Source organism: Giraffa tippelskirchi, chromosome 1, assembly GCF_054371585.1.
Source record: "Giraffa tippelskirchi isolate mGirTip1 chromosome 1, T2T-mGirTip1v1.2.pri, whole genome shotgun sequence".
NCBI classification, from domain to species: Eukaryota; Metazoa; Chordata; class Mammalia; order Artiodactyla; family Giraffidae; genus Giraffa; species Giraffa tippelskirchi.
The window spans coordinates 130315930-130343921 of NC_137275.1; the positions used below are offsets into that span (position 1 = coordinate 130315930).

General features: G+C 37.1%; 2 protein-coding genes across 52 annotated transcripts in view; one reads left to right on the plus strand and one right to left on the minus strand.

Annotated features, from left to right (window-relative positions):
* HMBOX1 (homeobox containing 1) overlaps window positions 1-27992 on the minus strand; it is a 188455-nt gene that overhangs the window by 22313 nt on the left and 138150 nt on the right. The window lies entirely within an intron of this gene.
* Window positions 1529-27650, plus strand: LOC145508994 (uncharacterized). Of its 2 annotated transcripts, XM_081496848.1 has the most exons (7): window positions 3636-6960; window positions 10568-10694; window positions 11883-11961; window positions 17670-17779; window positions 18228-18382; window positions 20064-20127; window positions 27138-27650. In XM_081496848.1, the coding sequence occupies exons 4-7, from the start codon at window positions 17701-17703 to the stop codon at window positions 27275-27277; spliced, it is 438 nt and encodes a 145-aa protein (XP_081352974.1). In that variant the 5' UTR covers window positions 3636-6960; window positions 10568-10694; window positions 11883-11961; window positions 17670-17700; the 3' UTR covers window positions 27278-27650. The 2 variants fall into 2 exon arrangements, with proteins under 2 accessions (XP_081352980.1, XP_081352974.1); XM_081496854.1 differs by lacking the exons at window positions 3636-6960; window positions 10568-10694 and adding an exon at window positions 1529-2323.

Below are 27992 nucleotides of genomic sequence, written 5' to 3' on the forward strand. Positions count from 1 at the left end.
ATTCTTAAGACAAAGTTAAGAACAAGGGTGTCTGTGTCAGTACTGTTTAACAGGGCAAAGCTGGGAAGACTTTAAGTATCTCCTGCAGTAATAATTGTTAAATATGATTATGGTATAGGCATTTGAAGAAAAAGGAAGGAGCCATTTTAAAAAATCATGTTTTCGAAGAGCATTAAATGACACTGCAAAGTGTCAGTGAAAAAAAGCAGGTTACAAAACCAGATATGACGTATTCTAATCATTTTTAAAGTACCGATAGATAGAAATACTAAATGTACCAAAATATTTTTCATGGTTATTTATGAATGCAAATATTATTTTCTTCTTTATACATTGTTTTCCAAATAGTTTACAATGTGTTATTATTAATTTTCTAGTAAAAAAGTACCTAAAATAAACTGGGTTATGTAGTATTACAAAAACCTAACTCTGATTAATTTTAAAACTGCTTTTCAAAATACTTTTCTTTCTTTTACCATCCCTGTATTTATTTACACACTGACAACATAAGCAGTTTTGAAGTAAGGATCTGAGCTAGACACAGCTGTCCACACACGTGTCCAATTGCAGGAGACTGGGTAACAAATTATGGTACATTCTTATACAACCTTCTTCTGTTTAGAAGATATGCAGATACATACATAACAGAAAAATAGGAGCTGAAAAGAAACACACCAAAATATTAATGATTATTTGTGGTGTTTAGGGCATTTCAATTTTCTTCTTTATATTTTCCTGCATTTCCCCATTTTTTATGTAGTAAGTATGTACTAATTTTGTAATCAAAAAAGCATTATTTGAAAATAAAGTTTGCTCTCCCAAAGCGTGAACAAAATAGAACTGCACAAAATTATTTTTAAATAAATGTCTTAGTTTATCTTAATGTATTTTGGCAACAAACATTCACACTTTAAACATTTGTTATCTAAAGACACTAAAGTATGACAAAAGATGTTCTACACTAATGTATGTTTTAAGAAAAAAGGTTCACTTTTAGTTCTACAGACTTAAATAACGGCTCCCTCTAAATCAGAGTTTGGGGAGGTTCACATGACCTTCCAAGTAAACGCTAAAATATAAATGAGTCCTATTACAGAAGAAGCTAAGTTTTTGAGACTTTGCAGCATCTTAAAGTTTTAGAATAGAAAAGCCTGTGAAAAGGGAAGACTTTAAATGGAAAAATTAGTACTGATCTATAAAGGATTCAGATATGAAAGGCTGACTTTTGGAATCTTAATTCATAAATGCAATGAAATCCCATAACACAGTTCATTACACATGGATTTAGATATACCACAGAGTATATCCTTACAAAGAATCAAAGAACTTTAAGCTGGAAGGAGATATTACCAAGTCAGCCTCTTCATTTTGCAGATGAAGACATGGACTTGACAAATGAAGAGCCAGAAAGGAGACTTGACTTGTTCAAGGACACACAACCCAGAACTCAAGTTTCCTGACTCATTTCTTTGGCTCAAAGGGCCCACAGGAATGGTGGTCACTATTTAGCTATGACATAGTATTGTTTTGGAGAAGGCAATGGCACCCCACTCCAGTACTCTTGCCTGGGAAACCCCATGGACGGAGGAGACTGGTGGGCTGCAGCCCATGGGGTCGCGGAGAGTCGGACACGACTGAGCGACTTCACTTTCACTTTTCACTGTCATGCACTGGAGGAGGAAATGGCAACCCACTCCAGTATTCTTGCCTGGAGAATCCCAGGGACGGGGGAGCCTGGAGGGCTGCCGTCTATGGGGTCGCACAGAGTCGGACACGACTGACGCGACTAAGCAACAGCAGCAGTATTGTTTCAGACTTCAAGATGCAAATCTCCATAGCAATGAATCACCTAAACCAAACTCCTATAAATTTCACAAGAGCTCCCAGAAGCAAAGATGTGACAGCATAAGTGAGAACCCCTTGACAGCCCCAGGACTGCAGCTACACCTAAGGGCTTTTTCCTCCCAGGAAAGGAAATATAATTGCTCTGGAGACCATAATAACCATAATAACACTGAGCTATCTTTTTTAACCGGGGCAGGAGAATTTAATAAACTCGGGGACTTCTCCTTTGAAACACAACATCCATACACATTTAAAGGCTGTATCTCTCACAGTTGTGACTCAGCTGGTAAAGAATTTGCCTGCAATGCAGGAGACCTGGGTTCGATCCCTGGGTTGGGAAGATTCCCCTTGAGAAGGGAAAGGCTACCAACTCCAGTATTCTGGCCTGCAGAATTCCATGGACTGTATAGTCCATGGGGTCACAAAGAGTCGGATAGGAGTGAGCAACTTTCACTTCACTTTACCCTACTGTAGAAGTGTAAGTAGTACCTCTTCAGACACTAGCACCAAAAAAAAGCTTCCAAGTCCTCACAATGGCTTTTCTTCACTAATATAAAAAAGAAAATTCCACATATGATAAAATTATAGATACCATGTATGAAACGTGCCCTGAGATAAAATTTTCATCTCCCAAGATCCTTCATTGCAAAGGTTCTATGTTTAAGTGTTATATTTATTTGCAGCATGCTAGCTGCCACTAGAACTTACTTGCTATTTGATAAAGAGATTTCAAGAGTAACAGTGAATTCAGGAACTGAGTGTTTAATACATTTTATCCTATCACTAAGACTTAAAAACAACACAGGTTTATCATTTGTGGAGCAACATGCAGCCCTAAATGAAGTCCTATCACAGCAGAGATTTGGTGTGAGTTTTAGTACTATGTGACAATGTAGAACAAGTCTGCCTTCTAGTATGTATTACCTTTTAGTCATCAGTCCTATGAAGACTGAAAAAGAAGAATGTAGGCAATTTTCTGGAGCTGTCAGGCAAAAACAGTAAAACTGACAAATTTTAACCACCTTAAAGAAAAACAACTGAGAAATGGTATTTCTCTTAAGACATGTCTCTTGATTGCATACCACTGAATTCATTAAATGTTTGCTCAACTCTACATTTTATTTTAATAAGAAAAAGAACATGCATAAGAGGGCAGTGTTTGGTTTTGCTGGTCTATGGATTTCCTAATAAACTATCAAATGCCAGTGATAATTAGGTGAACTTCATACCAGCGGAACCCATGTTACCTGGGAGAGTGAACCGCATCTACCACATCTCAGTCAAGGCGTGGTCAAGGCCCCTTGATGCCTCTGCTTCCCCTCTGGCTGAGAGCAGCTGTATCTTCCTCTCTGTTTTGTCAGCCTTTGTTAGTAGAAATTAGCAAAGATTTGCAAGGTGATCTGTGGCTTCCCTGGTGGCCCAGATGGTAAAGAATCCACCTGGAATGCAGGAGACCCAAGTCTGATCCCTGGGTTGGGAAGATCCCCTGGAGAAGGGAATGGCTACCCACTCCAGTATTCTTATTTGGAAAATCCCATGCACAGAGGAGCCTGGAGGGCTACAGTGCATGAGTTTGCAGAGTCAGACATGACTGAGCAACCAACATACACACAAGGTGATCTGGAATTGTCAAGTTTCTTACACTAGGTGTATAAGTCATCCTGAGGCAGAGAGCCTATTTTTAAATATAAAGCACTGAATTATAAACTGGCCCTTTACCAATCTGACACTATTGACCAACAATTTACTATAATATGAAGATCAATAGAACAAGATTGATAAAATCAATCCACTGATTCCTGCATGTTTTTTCTTATGATCAATACTACGCTTCTACAAAATGACCACCCTCTTGCTAAAAGGATATGGTCTGTATCTAAAATGAGAATCTGTCCTCTCGGGGGAGGTCTGAACAAATAGCAAACCAAACATGGACAACAGCCTAGATTCTTTAGAGAATCAGAGGTTCACTAGTTGGGATTATTCTGATACTTCTCTGAAGAGGGAGAAACAATACCTTGTATTTAAAGGTACTTGCTACTTTCTCTTAAACCTACTTTTTTATTTCCTGTGTTATGGGTTTGCTGCTGTTTTTAGTTTAGTCAATCAAACTACCCAGGATATACATAAATGACTGCTTAATTGCCTTTTAAAATGTCAAATTAATTCTGATAACACTTGACCAAAAAAAAACATGCTATTTACAGCATTACTGTTGGAACTGAAAATTTCTTCACAGTGATATTAGAGCAAATCTGGCATACAGTCATGTTCCAGGGAAGGTATTTTGATGACAAATTAAGGTTTCTATCGCCAGAAGGATGGTAACTATAGGACAGTCTCAAAATGGTTAGAACTATAGGTTTGTCTCTGGCTTTAAGTGGATGATGTGACAAAGAAGGAACCAATAAAATAGAAATGTGGATGAGGCACCATTATGATTGAGATTTCTATGATACACAGCTATTCAAAAAGACCACTTTTATATGCTATCATTGAAATTACAAAGTCCACACATGGTTCTTCAACCAAAAGGCAACTAAAACAGAAGTAGAATATTTACCCACAGGTTCACATTAAACTACTTTGAGATCTTCAAACACCAAACACACACGACAAACTTGGTATGTGCTGTGAATGTCTATTCTATCAACAATGATTTCCACATCTGTATTGCTAATCACTGTATCCCAACCAGTGTCTATCATAAGGAGTGGTATGAAAATGAAGCAGGTCAAAGGCCAACAGAGTTTTGCCAAAAGAACGCATTGGTCATAGCAAACACCCTCTTCCAACAACACAAGAGAAGACTCTACACATGGACCATCACCAGATGGTCAATACTGAAATCAGACTGATTATATTCTTTGCAGCCAAAGATGGAGACGCTCTATACAGTCAGCAAAAACAAGACTAGAGGCTGACTGTGACTCAGATCATGAACTCCTTATTGCCAAATTCAGACTTAAATTGAAGAAAGTAGGGAAAACCACTAGACCATTCAGGTATGACCTAATTCAAATCCCTTAAGATTATACAGTGGAAGTGACAAATAGATTCAAGGGATTAGATCTGATAGAGTGCCTGAAGAACTATGGACGGAGGTTCGTGACACTGTATAGGAGGCAGTGATCAAGACCATCTCCAGGAAAAAGAAATGAAAAAATGCAAAATGGTTGTCTGAGGAGGCCTTACAAATAGCTGAGAAAAGAAGAGAAGCTAAAGGCAAGGGAGAAAAGGAAAGATATACCCATTTGAATGCAGAGTTCCAAAGAATAGCAAGGAGAGATAAGCCTTCCTCAGTGATCAATGCAAAGAAATAGAGGAAAACAATACAATGGGAAAGACTAGTGATCACTTCAACAAAATTAGAGATACCAAAGGAACATCTCATGCAAAGATGAGCACAATAAAGGACAGAAATGGTATGGACCTAACAGAAGCAGAAGAGATTAAGAAAAGGTGGCAAGAATACACAGAAGAACTGTACAAAAAAGATCTTCATGACTCAGATAACCACGATGGTGTGTTCACTCACCTAGAGCCAGAATCCTGGAGAGGGAAGTCAAGTGGGCCTTAGGAAGCTTCACTATGAACAAAGCTAGTGGAAGTGATGGGATTTCAGATGAGTTATTTCAAATCCTAAAAGATGATGCTGTGAAAGTGCTACACTCAATATGCCAGCAAATTTGGAAAACTCAGCAGTGGCCACAGGACTGGAAAAGGCCCGTTTTCATTCTAATCCCAAAGAAAGGCAATGCCAAAGAATGTTCAAACTAATGCACTATTGCACTCATCTCACACGCTAGCAAAGTAATGCTGAAAATTCTCCAAGCCAGGCTTCAACAGTACGAGAACCGTGAACTTCCAGAAGTTCAAGCTGGATTTAGAAAAGTCAGAGGAACCAGAGATCAAATTGCCAACATCCGTTGGATCATCGAAAAAGCAAGACAGTTCCAGAAAAACATCTATTTCTGCTTTATTGACTACACCAACGCCTTTGTGTGGATCACAACAACTGTGGAACATTCTTCAAGAGATGGGAATACCAGACCACCTTTCCTGCCTACTGAGAAATCCGTATGCAGGTCAGGAAGCAAGTTATAACTGGAACTGGAACAATAGACTGGTTCCAAATTGGGAAAGGAGTACATCAAGGCTGTATATTATCACCCTGCTTATTTAACTTCTATTCAGAGTGCATCATGCGAAATGCAGGGCTGGAAGAAACAAAAGCTGGAATCAAGATTGCCGGGAGAAATATCAATAACCCCAGATACGCAGATGACACCACCCTTATGGCAGAAAGCGAAGAAGAACTAAAGAGCCTCTTGATGAAAGTGAAAGAGTGAAAACGTTGGCTTAAAACTCAACATTCAGAAAACTAAGATCATGGCATCCAGTCCCATCACTTCATGGCAAATAAATGGGGAAACAATGGAAAGAGTGAGAGACTTTATTTGGGGGGGCTCCAAAATCACTGCAGATGGTGACTGCAGCCATGAAATTTAAAGATGCTTGCTCCTTGGAAGAAAAGCTATGACAAACCTAGACAGCATATTAAAAATCAGAGACATTACTTTGCCAACAAAGGTCCATCTAGTCAAAGCTATGGTTTCTAAAGTAGTCATGTATGGATGTGAGAGTTGGACTATAAAAAGAAAGCTGAGCACCGAAGAATTGATGCTTTTGAACTGTGGTGTTGGAGAAGACTCTTGAGAGTCCCTGGGACTGCAAGGAGATCCAACCAGTCAATCCTAAAGGAAATCAGTCCTGAATATTCATTGGAAGGACTGATGTGGAAGCTGAAACTCCAACACTTTGGCCACCTGATGTGAAGAACCGACTCATTGGAAAAGACACTGATGCTGGGAAAGATTGAAGGCAGGAGGAGAAGGGCACGACAGAGGATGAGATGGTTGGATGGCATCACCAATGCGATGGACGTGAGTTTAAGTAGGCTCCAGGAGTTGGTGATGGACAGGGAAGCCTGGCATGCTGCAGTCCTGGGGTTGCAAAGAGTCGAACATGACTGAGCGACTAAACTGAACTGATGAAGCTGAACCTCAATAAATGTTGGTTGAGTTCATAAAAGAAAAAGCTCACTCATATTCTGTGAGTATTTTCTAGTTAGTCTATAAACTGATCTCCATCAGGATTAATATTTATAATATGATGCATATAATTCTGCTTCTGGGATGAATTATATCTTCACTGGTGGTTCATTACATACAACACCAATACTTACCCAACTATACTTCATTTCTTTGTAAACTGTGGCCATAGGACAACATGAGGAATGTGGAGTCTTTTGTCCGGTTGAATTGGCTCAGGGACTAGAGAAATGAGGGATCTGTTGTTTGCACAAAATAAAACTGTTGGCACATCTTCCAAATAAGGATGGGGAGAATTTTTAATCTGCCTCAAAAAAAAAAATCATCACAATTTCTCTTCTGGCTATTTCTGGTTGACCAAAGAGGAACCAGGAAGTGTAATTTGCCAATTTTAAAATGCATTTAAGGACAGTTCATCTTCTTACTGGCTATGAGAAATGGATTGGGATAACTTTACTTGTCAATAAGTGGGAAAGTTTTGTTGTTTTTTTCCTCAAATAGTCTAATGGATTGAAATGAGGTCATGTTCAGGCTCTTGCTGTCTTATATAAATGTTAAGAACTTCCTTCTATTTGCAGAGATAGGGGAGGTGTAGTTCATTATGTTCTACCCGAGTCATTCCATAAGGAGTATTAAAGAGGTTAAACTCTTTTTGAAATTCATCTTCCAGCATCCATTAATTCCAAAATTTATAATATATTCTTGCAGCATTTTCTATCCTAGAACAGCAATGACATCAGAAGAGAGGAAAAGGAAGACCAGCTTGCCAGGGGCTACAGTGAAGGCAAAACAACCTTTAGATTTTACAGGACCCAATTCAAGCCCCACAGAGCTGTTTCTGTGGGGAGAAAATAATACAGTGATCAGGCTAAGGAAAAATGACATTGAGGCATTTAGAAGTAAATTTTCTGCTGTTTCTGAGTCATTTTTAGTGGATCACTTTAAATGATCAAATTACTGTTTATTGTTGAATTCAATGCCTTACAATTTAACAAAATCAGAAAATACTGTAGTACTCTATACACTCCCCAAGTCTAGTATGTCTGGTGGGGGAGATGGAAACCACCATTTTCTAATATTGCTACAGTTGTAGAGTCTTCTTAAGTAGTCAGTTCCATCAAGTTCAGGCAACACTTACCAATGTCAGACTTTATGCAGAGCACTCTGCTTGCCTATGAGCCAGCTGGTTGTAACCAGACCCTAGGCTGCAGGGGCACATGAACTACATCACTGAAGCACCAAGTAAAATTTACTTAACAGATGATGAAATAATTCACTCTGGTAAATTTAGGGCTCAATTTTTTTCCCTAACAATGTACTGCTATAACAGAAGTCAGTAGGAAAATTGGATTTTATAATTTTATAATAATCCACCTTTATAATACAAATTTTAGCAAGGAAAAACAATGGGTCAAAAAGTTGAAGTGAAAATGGCTGGAATTTCAACATATTTCCTAGCCACATAGAAAAGGGAGTATCACTTTGGCTCCTGTCTTTAAAAAGGAAGGCTGAGAAGATGTTCAGAACAGTTTCATGGTTTTTTTCTTCCTTCGGATGCACCATGCAGCTTGCAGGATCTTAGTTCCCCAACCAGGGACCAAATCCAGGCCCTCAGCAGTGAAAGGGAAAAATTCCTGAAACAGTTTCAACTTTTTGATTGCTAGGATGTTTTACAAATATTAGACATAAAGACCCACTCCCATCCCCACAAATAATCTGAGTCCTTGTCATAAAAGGACTACTGTCAACGCTTTATATGTGAAAGGAAAGTGGCACAGACAGCCTAAACAATGGCTTAAGAGGTTTTTAGAACAACCATATTTCGGAATGGATGCAAATATGAATGCTTGAGAAAGACAGATGTTGCAACTGTGGCGATACAAGGGTATTCCACAGTCTGGCTGCAACCCCAGCCTCATTTCCCGCCTGGCTAACAATATACTCCAGTTACCTGATTTTTCACGCTTCTGTGCCTTTGCATATACTGCTTCCACTGCCAAGAATGCCGTTCTTCCTTTTCCCAGCCTGTTCCCAGCCTTCCGCCCTGCAGGACCTCGCTTCAGCGTCACCTCAGTGTAGCCCTTCCCCACCCCATTCTCCTCTGTGTCCTGCTGTGCTTGGTGCCTGTCTCTTCTGTGAATATTTTAAAACCAGACTGCTCCACTAGACTGACACTTACTAGAGTAAAATGTTATCTTTAAATATGCTTCAGCACTTGTGCAGTGATTGGCACATAGGTGATTAATGAGTTTATTTTGAGTGAAGAAATGCTAAATAGACTTTTACTGGCTGAGGCTTAGGAAAATGGTAACTCTTCAGAAATTCCACTTGAAGAAACCCAGGATTCTGTTTGAAAGTTCTCATTTTTCTAGTAGGAATGTATTTATTAAATATCTATTATGTGTGTCATGTACCATGGGTAGTACTTTACATGCACTACTGTTCAGTATTAAATCACAGCATTCCTATGTGATAGGTATGACTGTCATTATCATTTTATAGCTAGGAATTTGTCTAAGGATACATACCTAGTGAGTAAGACACTTGAGACCAGAACCCCAGTCCTTCTAACTAAAAATTCCATGTTCTTCCATAAATGGCCCAGAATTCCCAAAGCAATCTTGAGGAAAAAGGACAAACAGGAGGCATAACCCTCTCAGACTTCAAACAATACTACCAAGCTACAGTAATCAAAACAGCATGGTATCTGTACAGAAACAGACATATGGATTAAAAAATAGAACAGAATAGAGAGCCTAGAAATAAACCTACACACCTACTGTCAATTAATCTTCCACAAAAGAGGCATGAATATACAATGCAGAAAAGACAGTCTCTTCTGCAAGTGGTGCTGGGAAAGTTGGATAATGGTATGTAAATCAATGAAGTTACAATACACTCTCACACAATATACAAAAATAAACTCAAAATTGATTAAGGACTTAAAATATAGGACATGGCACCATAAAATTCTTAACAAGAGAACATAGGCAAAACAGTTTCTGACATAAATTGTACCAATGTTTTCTTAGATTAGTCTCCCAAGGGAATAGAAATAAAAGCAAAAATAAACAAGACCTATTCAAACTTAAAGGCTTTTTGCACAGCAAAGGAAACCATAAACAAAACAAAAAGACAACCTACAGACTGTAGAAAATATTTGCAAATGACATGACTAACAAAGGCTTAATTTCCAAAATATACAACAACTCACTAACAAATATAAAACAAACAACCCAATCAAAAAATGGGCAGAAGACCTAAACAGACATTCCTCCAAAGAAGAGAGATGGCTAATAAGCACATAAAAAGATGTTTGACATTACTAATTATTAGAGAAATACAAATGAAAACTACAATAAGGTAACACCTCACACTAGTGAAAATGGTCATCTTAAGAAGTCCACAAATAATAAATGCTAGAGGGGGTGTGGAGAAAAGGGAACCCTCCTACACTGTTGGTGGGAATGTCAAATGGTGCAGCCACTACAGAAAGCAGTATAGAAGTTTTGATCCTGCAATCCTACTTCTGAGCATACATCCAGAGACAAGTATAATTCAAAAAGAAACAAGTACCCCAGTGTTCACTGAAGCACTATTTCCAACAGCCAAGCATGGAAACAACTTAAACGTCCATCAACAGATAAATGGATAGAGAAGATGTGGTACACAATACTACTCGGCCAAGAAAAGAATGAAATAATGCCATTAGCAGATGGATGGACATAGAGATTAGTAAGTGAAATAAGTACTTCACATACTAAGTGAGCTAAGTCAGAAAAAGAAAAATGCCATATGATATCACTTATATATAGAATCTAAATATGACAAGTGAACTTATCTATGTAACAGAAACAGACTCACAGACAGAAAACAAACTTACAGTAACCAAAGAGGGAGTTGGGGTAGAGAAGGGATGGATTAGGAGTTTAGGACTAGCAGATGCAAACTAATATATATGGAATGGATACACAATGGGGTCCCGCTGTATAGCACGTGCATGCATGCTAAATTGCTTCAGTCATGTCTGCCTCTTTGTGACCCTATCGACTCCTCTGTCCATGGAATTCTCCAGGCAAAAATACTGAAGTGGGTTGCCATGCCCTTCTCCAGGGGATCTTCCCAACCCAGGGAACTATATTCAGTATCCTGTGGTAGGTCATAATGGAAAAAGAATATGAAAAAAGAATATATGTAAAGGTATAACTGAATCACTGTGCTGTACAGTAGCTATTAACAAAATGCTGTAGATTAATTATACTAAATAACTTTAAAAAAAGTCTGTGTTCTTAACCACTATAGTATCAGAAACAAACAGAAAGACAAAAAGTAACCTCAAATGTACAAACTATTCGACATTTAGGGCAAACCATGTACTTAAAATTTTTATTTTATTTATTTTTATTTTGTTTTGCTCCCAATCTTTCCTTTTTCATTACTGTAGTAATGCAATTTTTATTCTATTGCTTAACATTATTTCATTCACATTTTTCTTTGAAATTACATAGGTCATATCTGTTACTTTACCACTATGTTCCATGTAATAACTTAGTGACTTGCCAAAAAGTTATCATAGTTAAATGTAAAGAAGTTGAAAACAAATTCTCTGAATTTCCTAACCAAAGTTGCTATCTTAGTCAGACACATGGCCTCTGATACTAGATATGAAAAAGATATTCTCTTTACCTAGTGCACTCAATTCAGCAGCAACAAGATGAAATTGAGGTGCAAATTTCTTTGCTATTGTAAAATACTGAAGGAAGTTTTACTCTTGGAGACAAAATGAAAAATAGGAGAAGCAAACTTTTTCTAAGCAGTGAGAAATGTTTTTAGTTTTCTCATTTTATAAGGAAGAAGGAAGTAATTCTCTCATTATCTTGACTGATAAAAGGTAGGTGAACAATGATTTCTTTGCATTTTCAGGTTGTAATACCCTTAAGTTATTTCATTACTAGAAATGGAGATACTGAGGGACCGAAATACAAGCTGACCACCAAACAAGGTACTGAGATAATTTATGTGGTGATTTTATATGTGTGTGTGTGTGTAAATATATAAATGAAATCCTAGATAACTGGTATTCTCATAGAACTTGGTTATCATGAAGGTGACTTTGTTCTTTGAAGCTAGTCTATTCATTCATGTAGTTATACAAAGCAATTAGTTTTCAAAGATTTACTTCTAGGGTGAGAAGTATTCTCCTATCAAAAGTCACTGAGCCTTAGTAAGAACAAAGGCTCCACACATAACAAGAAATTATTCAGAATCATACAGCAATGTAATTTTGAGAATTAAAGGTGAGCAGGCAAGAAGCATACTTAAAGTATTGGAGGAAAAATGAAAAAAAAAGAAAATATTCTGGCAAGATAAAGAACAGAAAGTGAGGTACCTTGAGAAAGATATAGAAAGGAGTTTAGGAGGGGAAAAGGAAGATTAAGAGGGCCTGAGATAAATGAGAGATGAATAAAGAAACACAGACTGGAAGAAAGTTAAATGCAATAAGGATTTTTCTTTTATTCACCTCTGCATCTCAGTTCTTAGCATATGACTTAGCACATAGCAGACAATAAATGTTTATCTAACAAAAATAAAAAAGTGAAAGAACGGAAAGTTTAACAAAAAGATTCTATGGTTCACATGGTTATGGGTTCAGAATAAACAACTTAAACTCATTTCTTCTGGAGTTCAGCTAATTTAATTAACTTCTTGTTTTAAAAAACAAACTGAATAGATGATCTTTAAGGTCTTTTCCTTATTCTCTGTACAAATGGTGACTAAATACAAGCAAATGAAATCATGGGAAGTTTCTTAAATGTTGCTTAAACCAAATCAGTGGTCAGCAGATGCAATTTATCTATTTTTGTACAACAACGCCAAAACAGTCACCTTATTGTTCACATGATACAAGTTGTCATTTAAAGAAACATCTGGATGGGTCTGAATCTCTTGGAAAAGCAATATTAGGAAAGCACTTATAAGTATTTCTGCTCCAATTTTTTTTCTGGCTAGGTATAATCTTACTGAAATGAACAGAGTCTCTTATTTCACGGGTATCTGTATAATATGAAGGACACCAAATGATACTGGAAGCTACCCTACACAAGATTACAAAAGGATACTGCCAAGGAGGAAAAGTTGATTATTTTTCCCTTTTACAAAGTAATAGGATTCTCCTCAAGAGATAGAGTGTTTTTTTTAAATGATGGAAATTTTTACTAGGAGAACAAGCAGTTATTTCTCTGTTTTTTATGGTAAGTAGGAAACTGTCTCAAACTATATAAAGCCAAGCAAAATAAAAACATTAAAAGAAAATGTGGCTTCATGAAATGAAGGATGTAGTGGAGAAGACTTCCTGTGTAACAAATTTTTAAATTGCACAGTGGTAATTAAAAGTAATAAAAGGATAATAGGAAGTGGCAGCATGAAGATAGGGCAGGTTAATATCATTTGAGATTACTATAAAAAAAACACAGACGAAACAAGTCTTCCAGAACCACTTCAAGTTTGAACCTATGTGACCCTCTCTTTATTTTATTTACACATACAAAAGTGCACACCATATATCATCAAAATTCAGCATATTTCAGAGTCAGAAGACTAGGAAAAGGAATGTTCCCTGCAGGTCAGGATTTTGATGACTGGCAAAATACTAGCAAGCTTGCATTGCAATTTTTGAGCCACACCCAGTCTGCAGTTAAATATAGAGCTTAGTTTCTGGAACTATTGGTCTTCCTAACCTTCACAGTCCAAGTACTCATTGAAAAAATTAAAAGTAAAAAGGAGAAAGGAAAGAGACTGAAACCAAAATCCAAGTACTAATAAACTGTCCTGGGAAGAATTCCAAAATGCTGTAAATACCAAGAGAATTAAATTACAGAAACCTCAAGCAACATTCTAGAAACACACTTTACAAACATATTTGTCTCTTCTATGCTAATTCTCCCAGGATGTACAAAAGACTTGTATCAAATGCACTTGTGTACTAGACTCAGGTCTCTGCTTCAGATTTCACATAAAGACTGTATAACATGTCAGCTTAATAGCAGTGACAGCAAATTTAGAGCTATGACTTAATTTTGGTATGTTATAGTATTGTGGCATGAAATTATTTTTGTTCATAAAGAAGAACTTTTATCTGAAGAAACTATTTTCAGATTCTTAAATTTGAGGGGAAGAGACACTCTTAAGCTGAAATTTTTAATACTGATTCTTTGCCTGTTGGGGAGAATAATTTGGATTAATTTTCTGAAGTTGTTTTGGAGATTGATAAAGGTTACAATAACAAAAAATGTTTTCCTTATAATTTCAGAGGGTTCTGGGCTTAAGTAACAATCTTGTTTTATAATAGCTCACTGAAGATGACCCATGAAAAAAATCTGAAAGGAACAGAAAACAAATCATAGGTGTACTGTTTCTGTAAAAAAACACACATGAAATAGTCTTAATTACAAACACACACACAGAGATTCATTTTGCCTTCATTTTCTTGGACACACCCAGGTACAGACGCATCATTCAGCTGCTCTTGATGAAAAATAACAGCAAGAAGTAATCTATAAACACGTATCTGGCTCCAAAGTGGGTAGTATTGCTTCTACATGTCCCAGGGTGCTCTTATTTATTCCTGTGTCTAGTCAAAGCTTTCTTTAAGTTGTTGCTGCTCTATCTTGGTTAACTGGGCTGAAAAACCTATACAAAGAGACTCAAGATTTCTTTCACCTTTCTCCCTTGAACCAGAACAGGCACAGTAGTCAGGTCTCACTCTTCTGTGCCTCAGTCAAATATCCAAACACTCTGAAGACACACCTGCTTCTAAAGCTGAAAGAATCCCCAGTCCCAAAGGCAGAAAGGTTAAAAGGGAAAGAGTCATCACATGCTCTGCTTTTGGGCCGCAAGGCCTCCACAGCTTCTGACCATAAACTCTAAAGACACTTTAGGTCTACTCCATCCATCATCTTCTACTTCTTCACCCTCAAACATATCCATCTGCTACATCCCTAGCACTCTACCTCATACCTCTGTTGAATGGACGAACAAAGGGACAGTTAGGTTTGCTGAACAAAAATCACATTTGAGTCTTAAATTATGTTATTTGTATCTGTAGGAATTTCAGACATATGATACTCTTTCCCTTTGTGAATATGTAAACCACTTGAGGTAAGCCTGGCTCAGTGCTAGCACACAACAGATGGTGTATAAATGATTGAAAGAGTATTAGTCAATTATCTAATTCTATTTTGTCCATCAAAACCTTAGTCAAGTCCCCGTTATTTTTTTGTTATTTTTTAATAACAAAAATCTTTATGATTACAGAAATTTCAAAACTACACAATTATAATATTCCCATGAACACCCATGTACCTATTACCCAGCTTCAACAATTATCAATCATTTTTTTATTTTTGTTTTATCTCTTCCCATTTACAATCTCCATAAAGCTCCTAATCAAGGAAGGTTGCATCACACGTTAATCTAGTAGCATCAGACTTCAGAATTAACAAAGGTCAAGTCCATACATTAAAAACAATCAGTGTACACCCAAATGAAAATATACTCCTCTTAGTTAATAAGGAAAACTCAAATCTATGGGAAGCACTCTCTAAGTTCTACATGTGGCCAGGCCACTTATTAGCTTTGTGGCCCTGGGAAGGTATTCAACCTCTTAGAGCCCTGGTTGCCTCAGCAGAAAAAAAAGAAACCAGGACTGTTATGAGACTTTAATGTGGAGGATAAATATATGTGAAACTCTCAATACTGTGCTAAATAACTTTTTTTTTAAAGCTATATACTCCAAAATTCACCCACTTTAATTGTACAGTTCAGTAGCTTTTAGTATATCCAGAGTTGTGCAAGCATTATCACAATCAGTTTTAGAAATTTCCATCACCCCAAAAGGAAACCCAACACTCCTTCCTTAGTCTTCATCCTCCCCCACAATGTCCCTAACCTCCCCTGCCCTGGGAAACCACATATTTACTTTCCGTATATATTTACTTATTCTGGGTATTTCATATAAACGGAATCATACAACACTGTCTTTTGTGACAAATATTTCTGGAACTAGATATTTTAAAAGTCAAATATGTGGTACAGACAATGCAATGAGGTCAGAGAAATGGAAAAAGGCCAAAAAAGGGTGATCTATCTATATATCTATGTCTCTATCAGGGAAGCCTGTCTATTAATTATATCAGTATCTTTATTTAAATCTATATAAATCTACTGTAAGGCAGGCCCACTAAGATATGTGCTGAGGACTATTAGTGAAGTGCTGCAGGGATGGTAAGGAGTAGGAAAACAGTCTGTGTCTGTTCCATATGAACAGGAGGGTAGTTAGTGAAATTCTCCTTTAAGTCCTTCACTTTCTTCATTTAAATGGGAAGAAAGATCATTGTGTGACAGGATGGGGAGATTGCAGAGAGAACAAAGTGTGAAATAACGGTTTAGCAGAGTGGGAAAGAATGAACCAGGAAGGTAAAGTATGACTGTCTGGCAGAATTAGAGATCCACTGGAGGTTCATGGTCATGGATTTCAAATGAGATCAGTCAGAAGGGTTTTAAGTTTTTCTGCAGCCATATTTAGCTCTTCATCACTCTTTTCAAAATGCAGACACAGTATAAACGAAGACACAGAAACAGAAGAGATGAATATATAAATGGTATATTCTGACTTATGGCTCTATCTGTACCTACTCCACTGATGACCTCTGAATCTCCATTTCTAGTGCCACTGAAATCTGCTCATACAGAGATCTCAAGGTGATCTCACAGTCAGAGCTCTTAGTGGAAGGAATTTAGGTAGAATGAGAACATGTGTTCAGTACTGCTTATGAGAAAGGCATTCTACTATGTGTTTTACATATATTATCTCACTTCAGTCTAATAATGAACTTCATTTTACAGAAAATTGAAATTTCCAAAGATTAATAAAACGGGACTAAACCATAAGTTTGTATGACTATCTATCATAACACTTAACTCTTCTTTTTATAAATATGGTGATGGGGGTTAAGAGACATTAAATGATTTGATCAAAGTCAAACTATTTTCTAATGGTACAGAGGGTATCTCCCAGATAAATGCTCTTTGAGCATCACCACTGCTAAATTCTTTTACACTTCCTGCTCTGTTATCTCTATGTTCAATCTGTAACTAGTTAGGTTGATTTTTTTCCTGCAATTTTTTCTGGTATCTATTGTCTTCTATCTACTTTCTTTCCTTTTGCTTTAATATTATTAATTTGGGCCCTCATCACTGATGCATAGATTACCCTAACAGCCTCCAAATAGCCCTCCTCAACCCATTTACATATAAGCTAGTCACTTTTTTCCTCTGAAGCACTTATATATATAAACTATAAATAATAAAATTCCATAGTACAGAACTGTGAAGATTAAATAAATTCACTTATCATGCAAAATAATTATCAATAAGATCAATAATTATACACTGTAGAATCCTACAGTAAAATGTAAAGCTATTATTATCAAGATTTTTGAGGGCAGATACTACAACTTAGATTTATTTTACCTTGGCTCTAGGTATATGGTATAAGTTCAAATACATACTTAGCTGGCTGATTTCTTGCCCATCTTCCATATTCCTACTAACATTATCTAACAGACCAATCTGAACAGGTACATCTCCTTTACAATAAAGCCTGAACACCAAAGCTATGGTTTAATTAAGCATGGTCTTATTTAATTATAGAGTACATAGTGTGATGAAGTCCTAAGTAGAGATGCTCCTGATGAAAGACCCTATGTTCGGCCACAGAAAGTCTCCAATGTCATACTATCCTTTCTATGATTCTTGGACTGGTAAGTTTCTATTCATCACCCACCAAAATGCAACCAAAATGTCACCACTTTGGTAAAGTCTTCCTGACTCTCTCCTCTGCTTGCCTGAGTCTCAAGACTCCACAAATTTAATCACCCATTTTCATGATAGCATTCATTCCTCGGTTCTATAGTTATTTAGATGATAGTACCTCTCCACCCCAAGTTTGTGAGAAAATATATTTCTAGGCAACTAAAGATTTAATGAGAAGGGGCTTCCCTGGTGGTCCAGTGACTAAGACTCTATACTCCCAATGAAGGGGGCTTGGTGATCCCTGCTCAGGGAGCTAGATCCCTTGTGATGCAATTAAGACCTGGTACAGTCAAATAAATAAATAAATAAAAATAGATGTTAAAAAAGAGAGTTAATGAGAGGAAACATCAAACCAGTTAATCCTAAAGGAAATCAACCCTGAATATTCATTGGAAGGACTGATGCTGAAGCTGAAGCTCCAATACTTTGACCACCTGATGCGAAGGGCTGACTCATTAGAGAAGACCCTGATGCTGGGAAAGACTGAAGGCAAGAAGAGAAGGGGACAACAGAGGATGAGATGGTTGGATGGTATCACCAACTCAATGGACGTGAGTTTGGGCAAAGCTCTGGGAGATGGTGAAGGACAGGGGAGCCTGGTGTCTGCAGTTTAGGGGGTTGCCAACAGTTGGACATGACTGAGCAACAACTACTTATTATGGGGGACAACTAGATATTGTGTGTCTCCTTACATGATGTAATAGGAAGAACAAAGCACCAGTTATATGCCAAAGAATTGAACCAGAATCTAAGCAGGACTCTTAACTACCGGTCTACAGAAAATATAGGGTCATGTAATGAGACACTAATGGGAGGATGTAATTGTCCAAATCTAAAATGTGGGAAAATCAACAGGATAAAATACCTTGGTCTCTTTAACAAATAAACAGCATGGAATTTGTGTGTGTATGTATGTGTGTTTGTGTGTATAAAGCAACTGTTACAATTAAGCAACTCAGGAGACCAAATGGAGTGTGTAAAAAATACATGTTTAATGAAAAGGTGAATGAATGAATGAATGCTAATTAGAGAGAAAAGACCCATCATTGTAAGTGATGAATTATTCAATTTTGCACTTTGAAAAGCAGGGCCAGATGTGGAAAAGGATGCAAAAGCATAATAATTTTATATGTGAATTAGTGAAATATTTATGTTTCTATCATGGTCACACAGAAAATTTTTTGAAACATTTTAATGGACTTAATGTTTGGGTTTTAATTTATATTTGGATATTTCTTAAGATTTTGAGTAAAGAGAAAAACAAAACCAAATCATTATTTTTCTATTGGAGATGAGATACAGTTGGTCTGTATTAAAGCTGCCCATCAAACTTTTCTGTGATGATAGAAATGTTACATATCTGTGCTGTCTAAAACTATAGTCAGTAACCATATGTGACTATGGGGTGCTTGAAATGTGGCTAGTGTGACTAAGAAACCAAACTTTAACTTTTAAAAGTTTATATGATTTAAATCTAAATAGTCACAGCTGGCCACCATCAGAGAGCATAGTTCTACATGAATCTAGTTCTCCTTTCTATCTGCAATATTTTCCCCCTTCCTTTGAAAGTGAAAGTAAAAGTCGCTCAGTCGTGTCCGACTCTTTGAGACCCCCATGGACTATACAGTCCATGGAATTCTCCAGGCCAGAATACTGGAGTGTGTAGCCTTTTCCTTCTCCAGGGGTTCTTCCCAGCCCAGGGGTCGAACCCAGGTCTCCCGCAGTGCAGGCAAATTCTTTACCAGCTGAGCCACAAGGGAAGTGTAAAAATACTGGAGTGGATAGCCTATCCCTTCTCCACTGGATCTTCCCAACCCAGGATTCGAACCAGGGTCTCCTGCATTGCAGACAGATTCTTTACCAACTGAGCTATCAGGGAAGCCCCTCCTTCCTTTCAATCTAATTAAATTATGTCCAACTCTTTGCCAACCCATGGACCATAGGCCACCAGGCCATGCTCCTCTGTTCACGGAATTCTCCAGGTAATACTGGAGTAGATTGCCATTCCCTTCTCCAGGGTATCTTCCTGGCCCAGGGATCAAACCTAGGTTTCCTGAATTGCAGGCAGATTCTTTACCATCTGAGTCAGCAGGGAAGTCCTAAATTACCACATCCCCCATTATAAGATCTTGAAGCACAATGTACCTTTCCTTTCATACATGTATTACAATTGCAATTTTACACTGATATGTATGATTATTTCATTAACTTCTGTCTCTCCAACCTCTCTAGGAACAAGTTTACAATGTTCACCACTGCACTGCTGTCACTGCATTGACATGCAAATATTTATCAAGTAAGTGTTACTATTAGATAACATTGTGTAGTTGAGTTTTTGTGATATATGAAGGCTTTACATTTCTCAGAGTTCCATGTGATTTGATCCAAAATTTACATCGTCCTTTAACATGCATGTAATATATATACAAAAGTATAGAGAATCATGAACCCCCAGGTAAACATCACTCAACTGTAAGAATCAGTAACTTACTGACACCATTCCTGTTTTGCACACAACCTTGCCCCTACCTTTATGCTTTGCGTTATTCTGAGGTAAATCCCAGATATCATTTTATCATATTATTATTATAATACATTTCAGTACATGTTTCTAAAAGACAAGAACTCTAATTTTTATAAATGCAGCACCATTTACATATAAGCAACCATTACCATAAATGAAGCAAGAATCACCATTTATCCAGTCAGGGTTCAAATTTCCTCACCTGGCTGAAGTTTTTTCTTTTAAACACTTGAAGAAACTGAGTTATTATGCTTAGGGTCTCTCACGTCATGAATCTGGTTGACTTGAATCACCATGGTACTGATTGGATCTAGAGATGTGATTTGATTCAGTTTCAATTTTGTTAGAATAATATTCCATAGGTGGTGGTGTTAACATCCTCTAAGAGGTATATAATGCCTGGTTATCTATTTCTGTGGGATGTTAGCAGCTATCAATGATCATTGTCAGATTATTTCCTTCGGAGTTTGCAAAATAATGAAACTCTAATCATTCCTTTTTCATTTATTAGATGGAATTCTTCCTCAGGGAAAAACTTTTAAATCAAAGTTCATATGTGAGAGCAGGTTATATTCTCCATGCTTTCAAATATTTAGTTGGGTCGCTAATTCTCTAGGTGTGATCGGTAATTTTTTTTACTATCATTATTACAAACAGATTTTTAATCAGTTTGATGAGCTTCAATATTACAATTGTTATTATTACTAGTGTTCAAACTGTTCCCTTCTTTGAACAATGGGAGTCTCTTCAAGATAGCCCCTAAGTTCTTTTGATATCACTCACTTATCTGCAATAGCCTTCTTGCTTTAACACAATGTCCAGTCTCATCAGCATAGTTCCTGCCCCAGGCTTGGAATCAGACATTTCTCCAAGGAGTGCTAATGGTACTTAAGACCACAACCTGGGCCCCAGGCATGCTTAATTTCTACTAGGTTGATCACTGTCTACAGGTCTTTTGAGTAGGTACAGATGAGAAGTAACATACCCTTTCCCACTTTTCTTTTCAAGAGAAAATGTAACTAATTCTTACTATTATTTATAATTCAAACTTAAGATTACAGGATTTTCTCGTCAAAATTACAGCTGGCTTATTAAAAACTGACAAGGTGATCCTAAAATTCATATGGAAATGCAAGGGACCCAGAATAGCTAAAATAATTTTGAAGAAAGCAAAAGTTATCAATACTATAGCGCAAGAGTTACAATGAGGTTATAAGACTAGACAGATATAGATCAATGGAATAGAACTGAGAGTCCAGAAACACACTATCACATATACAGTCAATTGATTTGACATGAAGCAACAGTTAGAACTGGACATGGAACAACAGACTGGTTCCAAGTAGGAAAAGGAGTACATCAAGGCTGTATATTGTCACCCTGCTTATTTAACTTATATGCAGGGTACATCATGAGAAACGCTGGGCTGGAAGAAGCACAAGCTGGAATCAAGATTGCTGGGAGAAATATCGATAACCTCAGATATGCAGATGACACCACCCTTATGGCAGAAAGTGAAAAAGAACTAAAGAGCCTCTTGATGAAAGTGAAAGAGGAGAGTGAAAAAGTTGGCTTAAAGCTCAACGTTCAGAAAACTAAGATCATGGCATCTGGTCCCATCACTTCATGGGAAATAGATGGGGAAACAGTGTCAGACTTTATTTTTTTGGGCTCCAAAATCACTGCTGATGGTGCTTGCAGCCATGAAATTAAAAGACACTTACTCCTTGGAAGGAAGGTTATGACCAAACTAGATAGCATATTTAAAAGCAGAGACATTACTTTGCCAACAAAGGTCCGTCTAGTCAAGGCTATGGTTTTTCCAGTGGTCATGTATGGATGTGAGAGTTGGATGGTGAAGAAAGCTGAGCGCTGAAGAATTGATGCTTTTGAACTGTGGTGTTGGAGAAGACTCTTGAGAGTCCCCTGGACTGCAAGGAGATCCAACCAGTCCATCCTAAAGGAGATCAGTCCTGGGTGCTCATTGGAAGGACTGATGTTGAAGCTGAAACTCCAATACTTTGGCCACCTCATGTGACGAGTTGACTCATTGGAAAAGACCCTGATGCTGGGAAGGACTGGGGGCAGGAGGAGAAGGGGATGACAGAGGATGAGATGGTTGGATGGCATTACTGACTCGATGGACATGGGTTTGGGTGGACTCCGGGAGTTGGTGATGGACAGGGAGGCCTGGTGTGCTATGATTCATGGGGTCGCAAAGAGTCGGACATGACTGAGTGACTGAACTGAACTGAGAGCATGCCAAGACTATCAATGGAAAAAGAAAAGTTTTTTCAACAGTGCTAGATGGCTCACATGTGGAGGAATGATGCTGAGTCCCTACTTCACATCATACACAAAAAGTAACTCAAAATGGATCAAAGGCAAATATAGGTCTTAAAGGTATAAAACTCTTGGAAAAAACACAGGAATAAATCTTGGAGACTTTGATTTAGTACAGTCTTCTTAGATAAGAGAAATCTTACAATTCAATATGAAAAGATGACACAAGGACTTCCCTGGCAGTTCAGTGGTTAAGACTTGCACTTCCACTGCAGGAGGTACAGGTTTGATTCCTGGTCAGGGAACTAAGATCCCTCAGGCCACAACTAAAGGTTCTGCATGCCTCAACTACGACCAGGCACAGCCAAAACAAATAAAATTTTTCAAAAATGTGCAAAGGATCTAAACAGACATTTCTCCAAAAATACACAAATAGCCAATAAGCATATGAAAATATGCTCAACATCATTAGCTAAGGAAACACAAATCAAAACCACAATGAGATTCTACCTCACACACACTAGGAGAACTATAACCAAATAGACAGATAATAAGTATTGACAATAAACTGGCACCATCATATGGTGCTGGGTGAAACGTAAAATGGTGAATCATTTTCACCATAAAATAGGAAAACAATATGGCAGTTCCCCAAAATGGTGAAAACAGAGTTACCATTTAACCAGCAATTCTGCTAGTATACAAGTTATGTTCAAGGCAGCATTATTCAAAATAGTTAAAAAGTGGAAACAGCCCCAAATGTCCATTAACTGATGAATGAAGAAATAAAATATGGTATAGACAGAGGATGAGATGGTTGGATGGCATCACTGATTCAATGGACATGAACTTGGACAAACTCTGGGACATGGTGAGGGACAGGGAAGCCTGGCGTGCTGCAGTCCATGGGGTTGCAAAGAGTTGGACACAACTTGGTGACTGAACAACAACAACACATATACTTCGGGATATGAGTTGGCAATAAAAATGAATGAAATACTGACATTGAAGACACTACATTAAGTGAAAGAAGTGAGTCACACAGGCCACACATTATATGATTCCATTCATAGCAAATGTCCAGAACAGGCAAATCTATATACAGAGAAAGAAGACTAATGGTTACATATTTTGGAAGGGACTGGGAGGGAGAGAAGGAGTGATACCTGTTTGGTGCAGGGTTTTTTGGGGGATAAAGAGAAGGTTCTAAAATTGATTATGGTGATTGATGGTTACCTAACTGTAAATGTACTAAAAAGCACTGAATTGTGCACTTTAAATAGGTGAATCATATTTCAACAAGGCTGTTATTTTTTTAATAAAGAATTTTAGATAAATGGCTATTTTTATCCACATACATACATAGATTAGTCTTATACCTAATTCTTTTGATTTAATGTTTGTATCTCTTTTACACTGAAAATTTTGGTTCCTGATAACATTAATGATTACTTGTTTTTTTCTATATCAACACCTGTATCTAAGTAGAAATATTATCTGAGTAACAATATTAATATTACCAAAATTAGTAAAAACAGTGAAATTTTTGCAGTTCTTTTTATTTCTAAGCTGTATCCCACCTAGGAAGCATAGTCAAAATTGGGCAGTATAAAGTTATTTGATAAATATTCTGAGTGTCTAAGTCATCAATTTATACACACAGTAGGTCTGTTTGTTTCATCAGTTATTTTTTTTTAGGGATCACCTTTTCCCCGTCATTTCAATTTAATCTTGTTTTATAATTATATAAAATATTTAAATGGTTACAATGTCAAAACAAGGTATATTCAGAAAAGTCTACCTTTTATCCTTATTCCTTCCAATCTGTTTTCTCTTCTCCTATTGGAAATCATTTTATCTATTTCATGGTTTATTCTTTCATTTAAAAACATATTATAAGCAAATACATAAACAAATTGTAAGCAAATACATAAGTGATAGCATAGTATATACATTTGATACTGCCTTTTCAAAAAAAATTATATCCTGGATATCACTATCATAGAGAGAAGTATCCATTCCAATAACTGCAAAAATGCAAAAAAAAAAAAAAACACCTTTCAAATACTTAATAGCAATAGTACAGATGGACACACTATGGTTTTCATTCTATGAAAAGAAAAATTCCCTCCTTTTTTCAGCTGGATAGCACTTCATTATGTAAGCCCGGATAGCCAACATATGGATATACCATATAATTTATTCACCCAGTGCACCAACAGACATATTGGTTGAATTCAGTATTTTGATATTATTCCAACATATATCTTTGGGATAATTTTCTAGAAGTTTACCTTTGGGATAATTTTTTAAAAGTGGGAGTGCTGAGTTAAAAGAGCAAACCCATGGGTAATTTTCCCTAATACTGCCAAATTCCTCTCCATGGAAGCTGTTCCATTTTGCATTCCCACAGGAAATGCATTAGAGTGCCCATTTCTCTGCAGCTCAAAGAACAGAAAACACTGTGGAACTGTTGGATTTTTGCCAATGTGATAGGAGAATAATGGTAGTTATTAATATCAGTGTAATTTTAATTTCTCTTAATGAGTTAACATCTTTTCATAAAGTGTAAGAGCCAGTTGTATTTGTTTTTCTGCTGATATCTTTAGTTCATTTTTCTATAGAGTTGTTGGTATCTCTCTCTTTTAAAAGTTCTTTATACTTTAGGGACAATAATAAGCAGCAAGTATTTTATCCAATTTTTCTTTTATTTTACTTTGTTCATGGTTTTTTTCTGCCCCCAATTTTTCTTGTAAGTTATGTAATCATATTGCTTTTGGATTTTGAATTTTAAGAAAAAGTTCACCATTTCTAGGATATGGATAAATCATTCATGTTTTTCTTCTATATATATAGATTCACTTTTTTGATTCATTTGAAATTTATCTTAGTGTATGAGGTGAAGAATGAAATATTTTTTGACTTGTACTAATATATTTGAGTACGGCTGGTACTTTGCTGGCTTTATAGTCAGTGCATATGTATTTATTCACCCATTTGGTCTAGGGAAAAAAGTCAGGAATTGCTCTAAGGTTAGGGAATTTTATATTCTGTGTTAGAAAATAAAAAGCTCCATTTTCACAGAAAGAAAATCATACTATGACCTTCTGTACTACTGCTATTAAAAACTTTCAAAGGCTTCCTGCATTTTTGAAACTACTGGAATAAACTACATCATACTTTCTTACTGATTCTGTCAGGTAAGATAAAATTAAACCAAAGATAACCAATTCCTAGATTAAAGACACACTAATTAAAATTAAGGTTAAAAAGTGAAAACTAAGATTAAACAGGAGCCTCACATGGGATAATTGCTCAATGTCTTTTTAGGTGAAATTTAATCAGTGATTTTGTGGCCAGTTCTTGTTGCCTTAGGAAAACACGAATTGCAAAGCTTTCAAGGTTCAATTCTGAAAATGTATTAGCAATATCACCCATTATTATTAATGTTAGCAATTTTTAAATTAATCTTTCCTCAAACTGACATTATGTGATAAATGGATACTGGTATCTTTGTTAAGGGGACAACTGACTGAAACTGCCCACTCTGGCCAGGCAAGACAGCAGCCACTTGCATGAACTATCTTACCAACAGGAGGTCCTGGTAAGGAACGTGGAACTAACAAGCTACCATGAACCGGAAGAGTTCAGGAAAGGTCAAAAGGAGAGAGAAAACGCCAGTCCATATGTCCTACCAACCTCCCAGAATCCTACCCCCTGGAATCCATCTTGACTGAGCAATTCATGTACCACCAGGAAGGACCCTGAGTCAGAGTGACTGGCCAGTGACAGTCCAGACATTAACCTCATCACCATAAAACCTGAGACCATGTGGTAGAGCCACGTGGCAGAGCAGTTCTCCTGGGTTCCCTTATCCTCCTGCTCTCCACCTGGGTGCCCCTTCCCAATAAAGTCTCCTGCTTTGTCAGCACGTGTATTTCCTTAGACAATTCGTTTCCAAATATTAGACAAGAGTTCACTTACGGGCTCTGGAAGGAGTCTCCCTTCCGGCAACATCTTCATGAAAAAATTTAACTCTCAATCAATAAAACAATCAGTACTTATACCAAATAGAAACTAATACCACAGCTATTTTGCTATCAAGAGGAAAATGTAAAATATTGGAAATAATTCAAGTTAGATATTATTTAAATGCATGTCTGTTCTGTGATAAATTCTGAAGGAATTTTTTAAAAGGATCAAAATTTCTAAATGAGAAAAACAGAGGAGATTGTAAATGTCATGTCTTTAGTACAATAAAGTCTCTCTCTTTCACTTTAACCACTCAAGCCTATAAAGATTGTTATTCAATAAATGGCTTCTTTCTGATCTATAACAGAGTCAGGAAAGGAACAGATGATAACATCAATAGATCTCTATAGTTTGATTTTGCCTACTGGGTCCAACCTTCTCATTAAGAAAGGCTTTTCATTTCAACATGATCACAAAAATAAAAAGATGGTCTGAACTTCAGCACTGAAAATCTCCCTCTCTTTCAGGCAGCGATGTTAATGAGCTGGGAAATATGCAGGAAGAGAAGCAACAGTTAGAACCGGACATAAAACAGACTGGTTCAAAACTGGGAAAGGAGTACATCAAGGCTGTATATTGTCACCCTGCTTATTTAACTTATATGTAGAGTACATCATGTGACATGCCAGACTGGATGACTCACAAGCTGGAATCAAGATTGCCAGGAGAAATATCAACAACCTCAGTTATGTAGGTGACATCACTCTAATGACAGAAAGCAAAGAGGAACTAAAGAGCCTCTTGATGAACGTGAAAGCGGAAAGTGAAAAAGCTAGCTTAAAACTCAACATTCAAAAAACTAAGATCACAGCATCTGGTCCCATCACTTCATGGCAAATAGATGGAGAAAAAGTGAGACTTTATTTTCTTGGGCTCCAAAATCACTGTGGATGGTGACTATAGCCATGAAATTGAAAGGCGCTTGCTTCTTGGAAGAAAAACTATGGCAAACCTACACAGCGTATTAAAAGGCAGAGACATTACTTTCAAAGCTGTGGTTTTTCCAGTAATCAGGTATGGATGTGAGAGCTGGACCATAAAGAAGGCTGAGCACTGCAGAATTGGTGCTTTCGAACTGTAGTGTTGGAGAAGACTCTTGAGAGTCCCTTGGACAGCAAGGAGATCAAACCAGTCAATCCTAAAGGATATCAGCCCTGAATATTCATTGGAAGGACTGATGCTGAAGCCCCAATACTTTGGCCACCTTATGTGAAGAGCGTACTCATTTGGAAATATGCTGGGAAAGACTGAAGGCAGGAGGAGAAGGGGGCGACAGAGGATAATATGGTTGGATGGCATTACCGCTACACTGGACATGACCC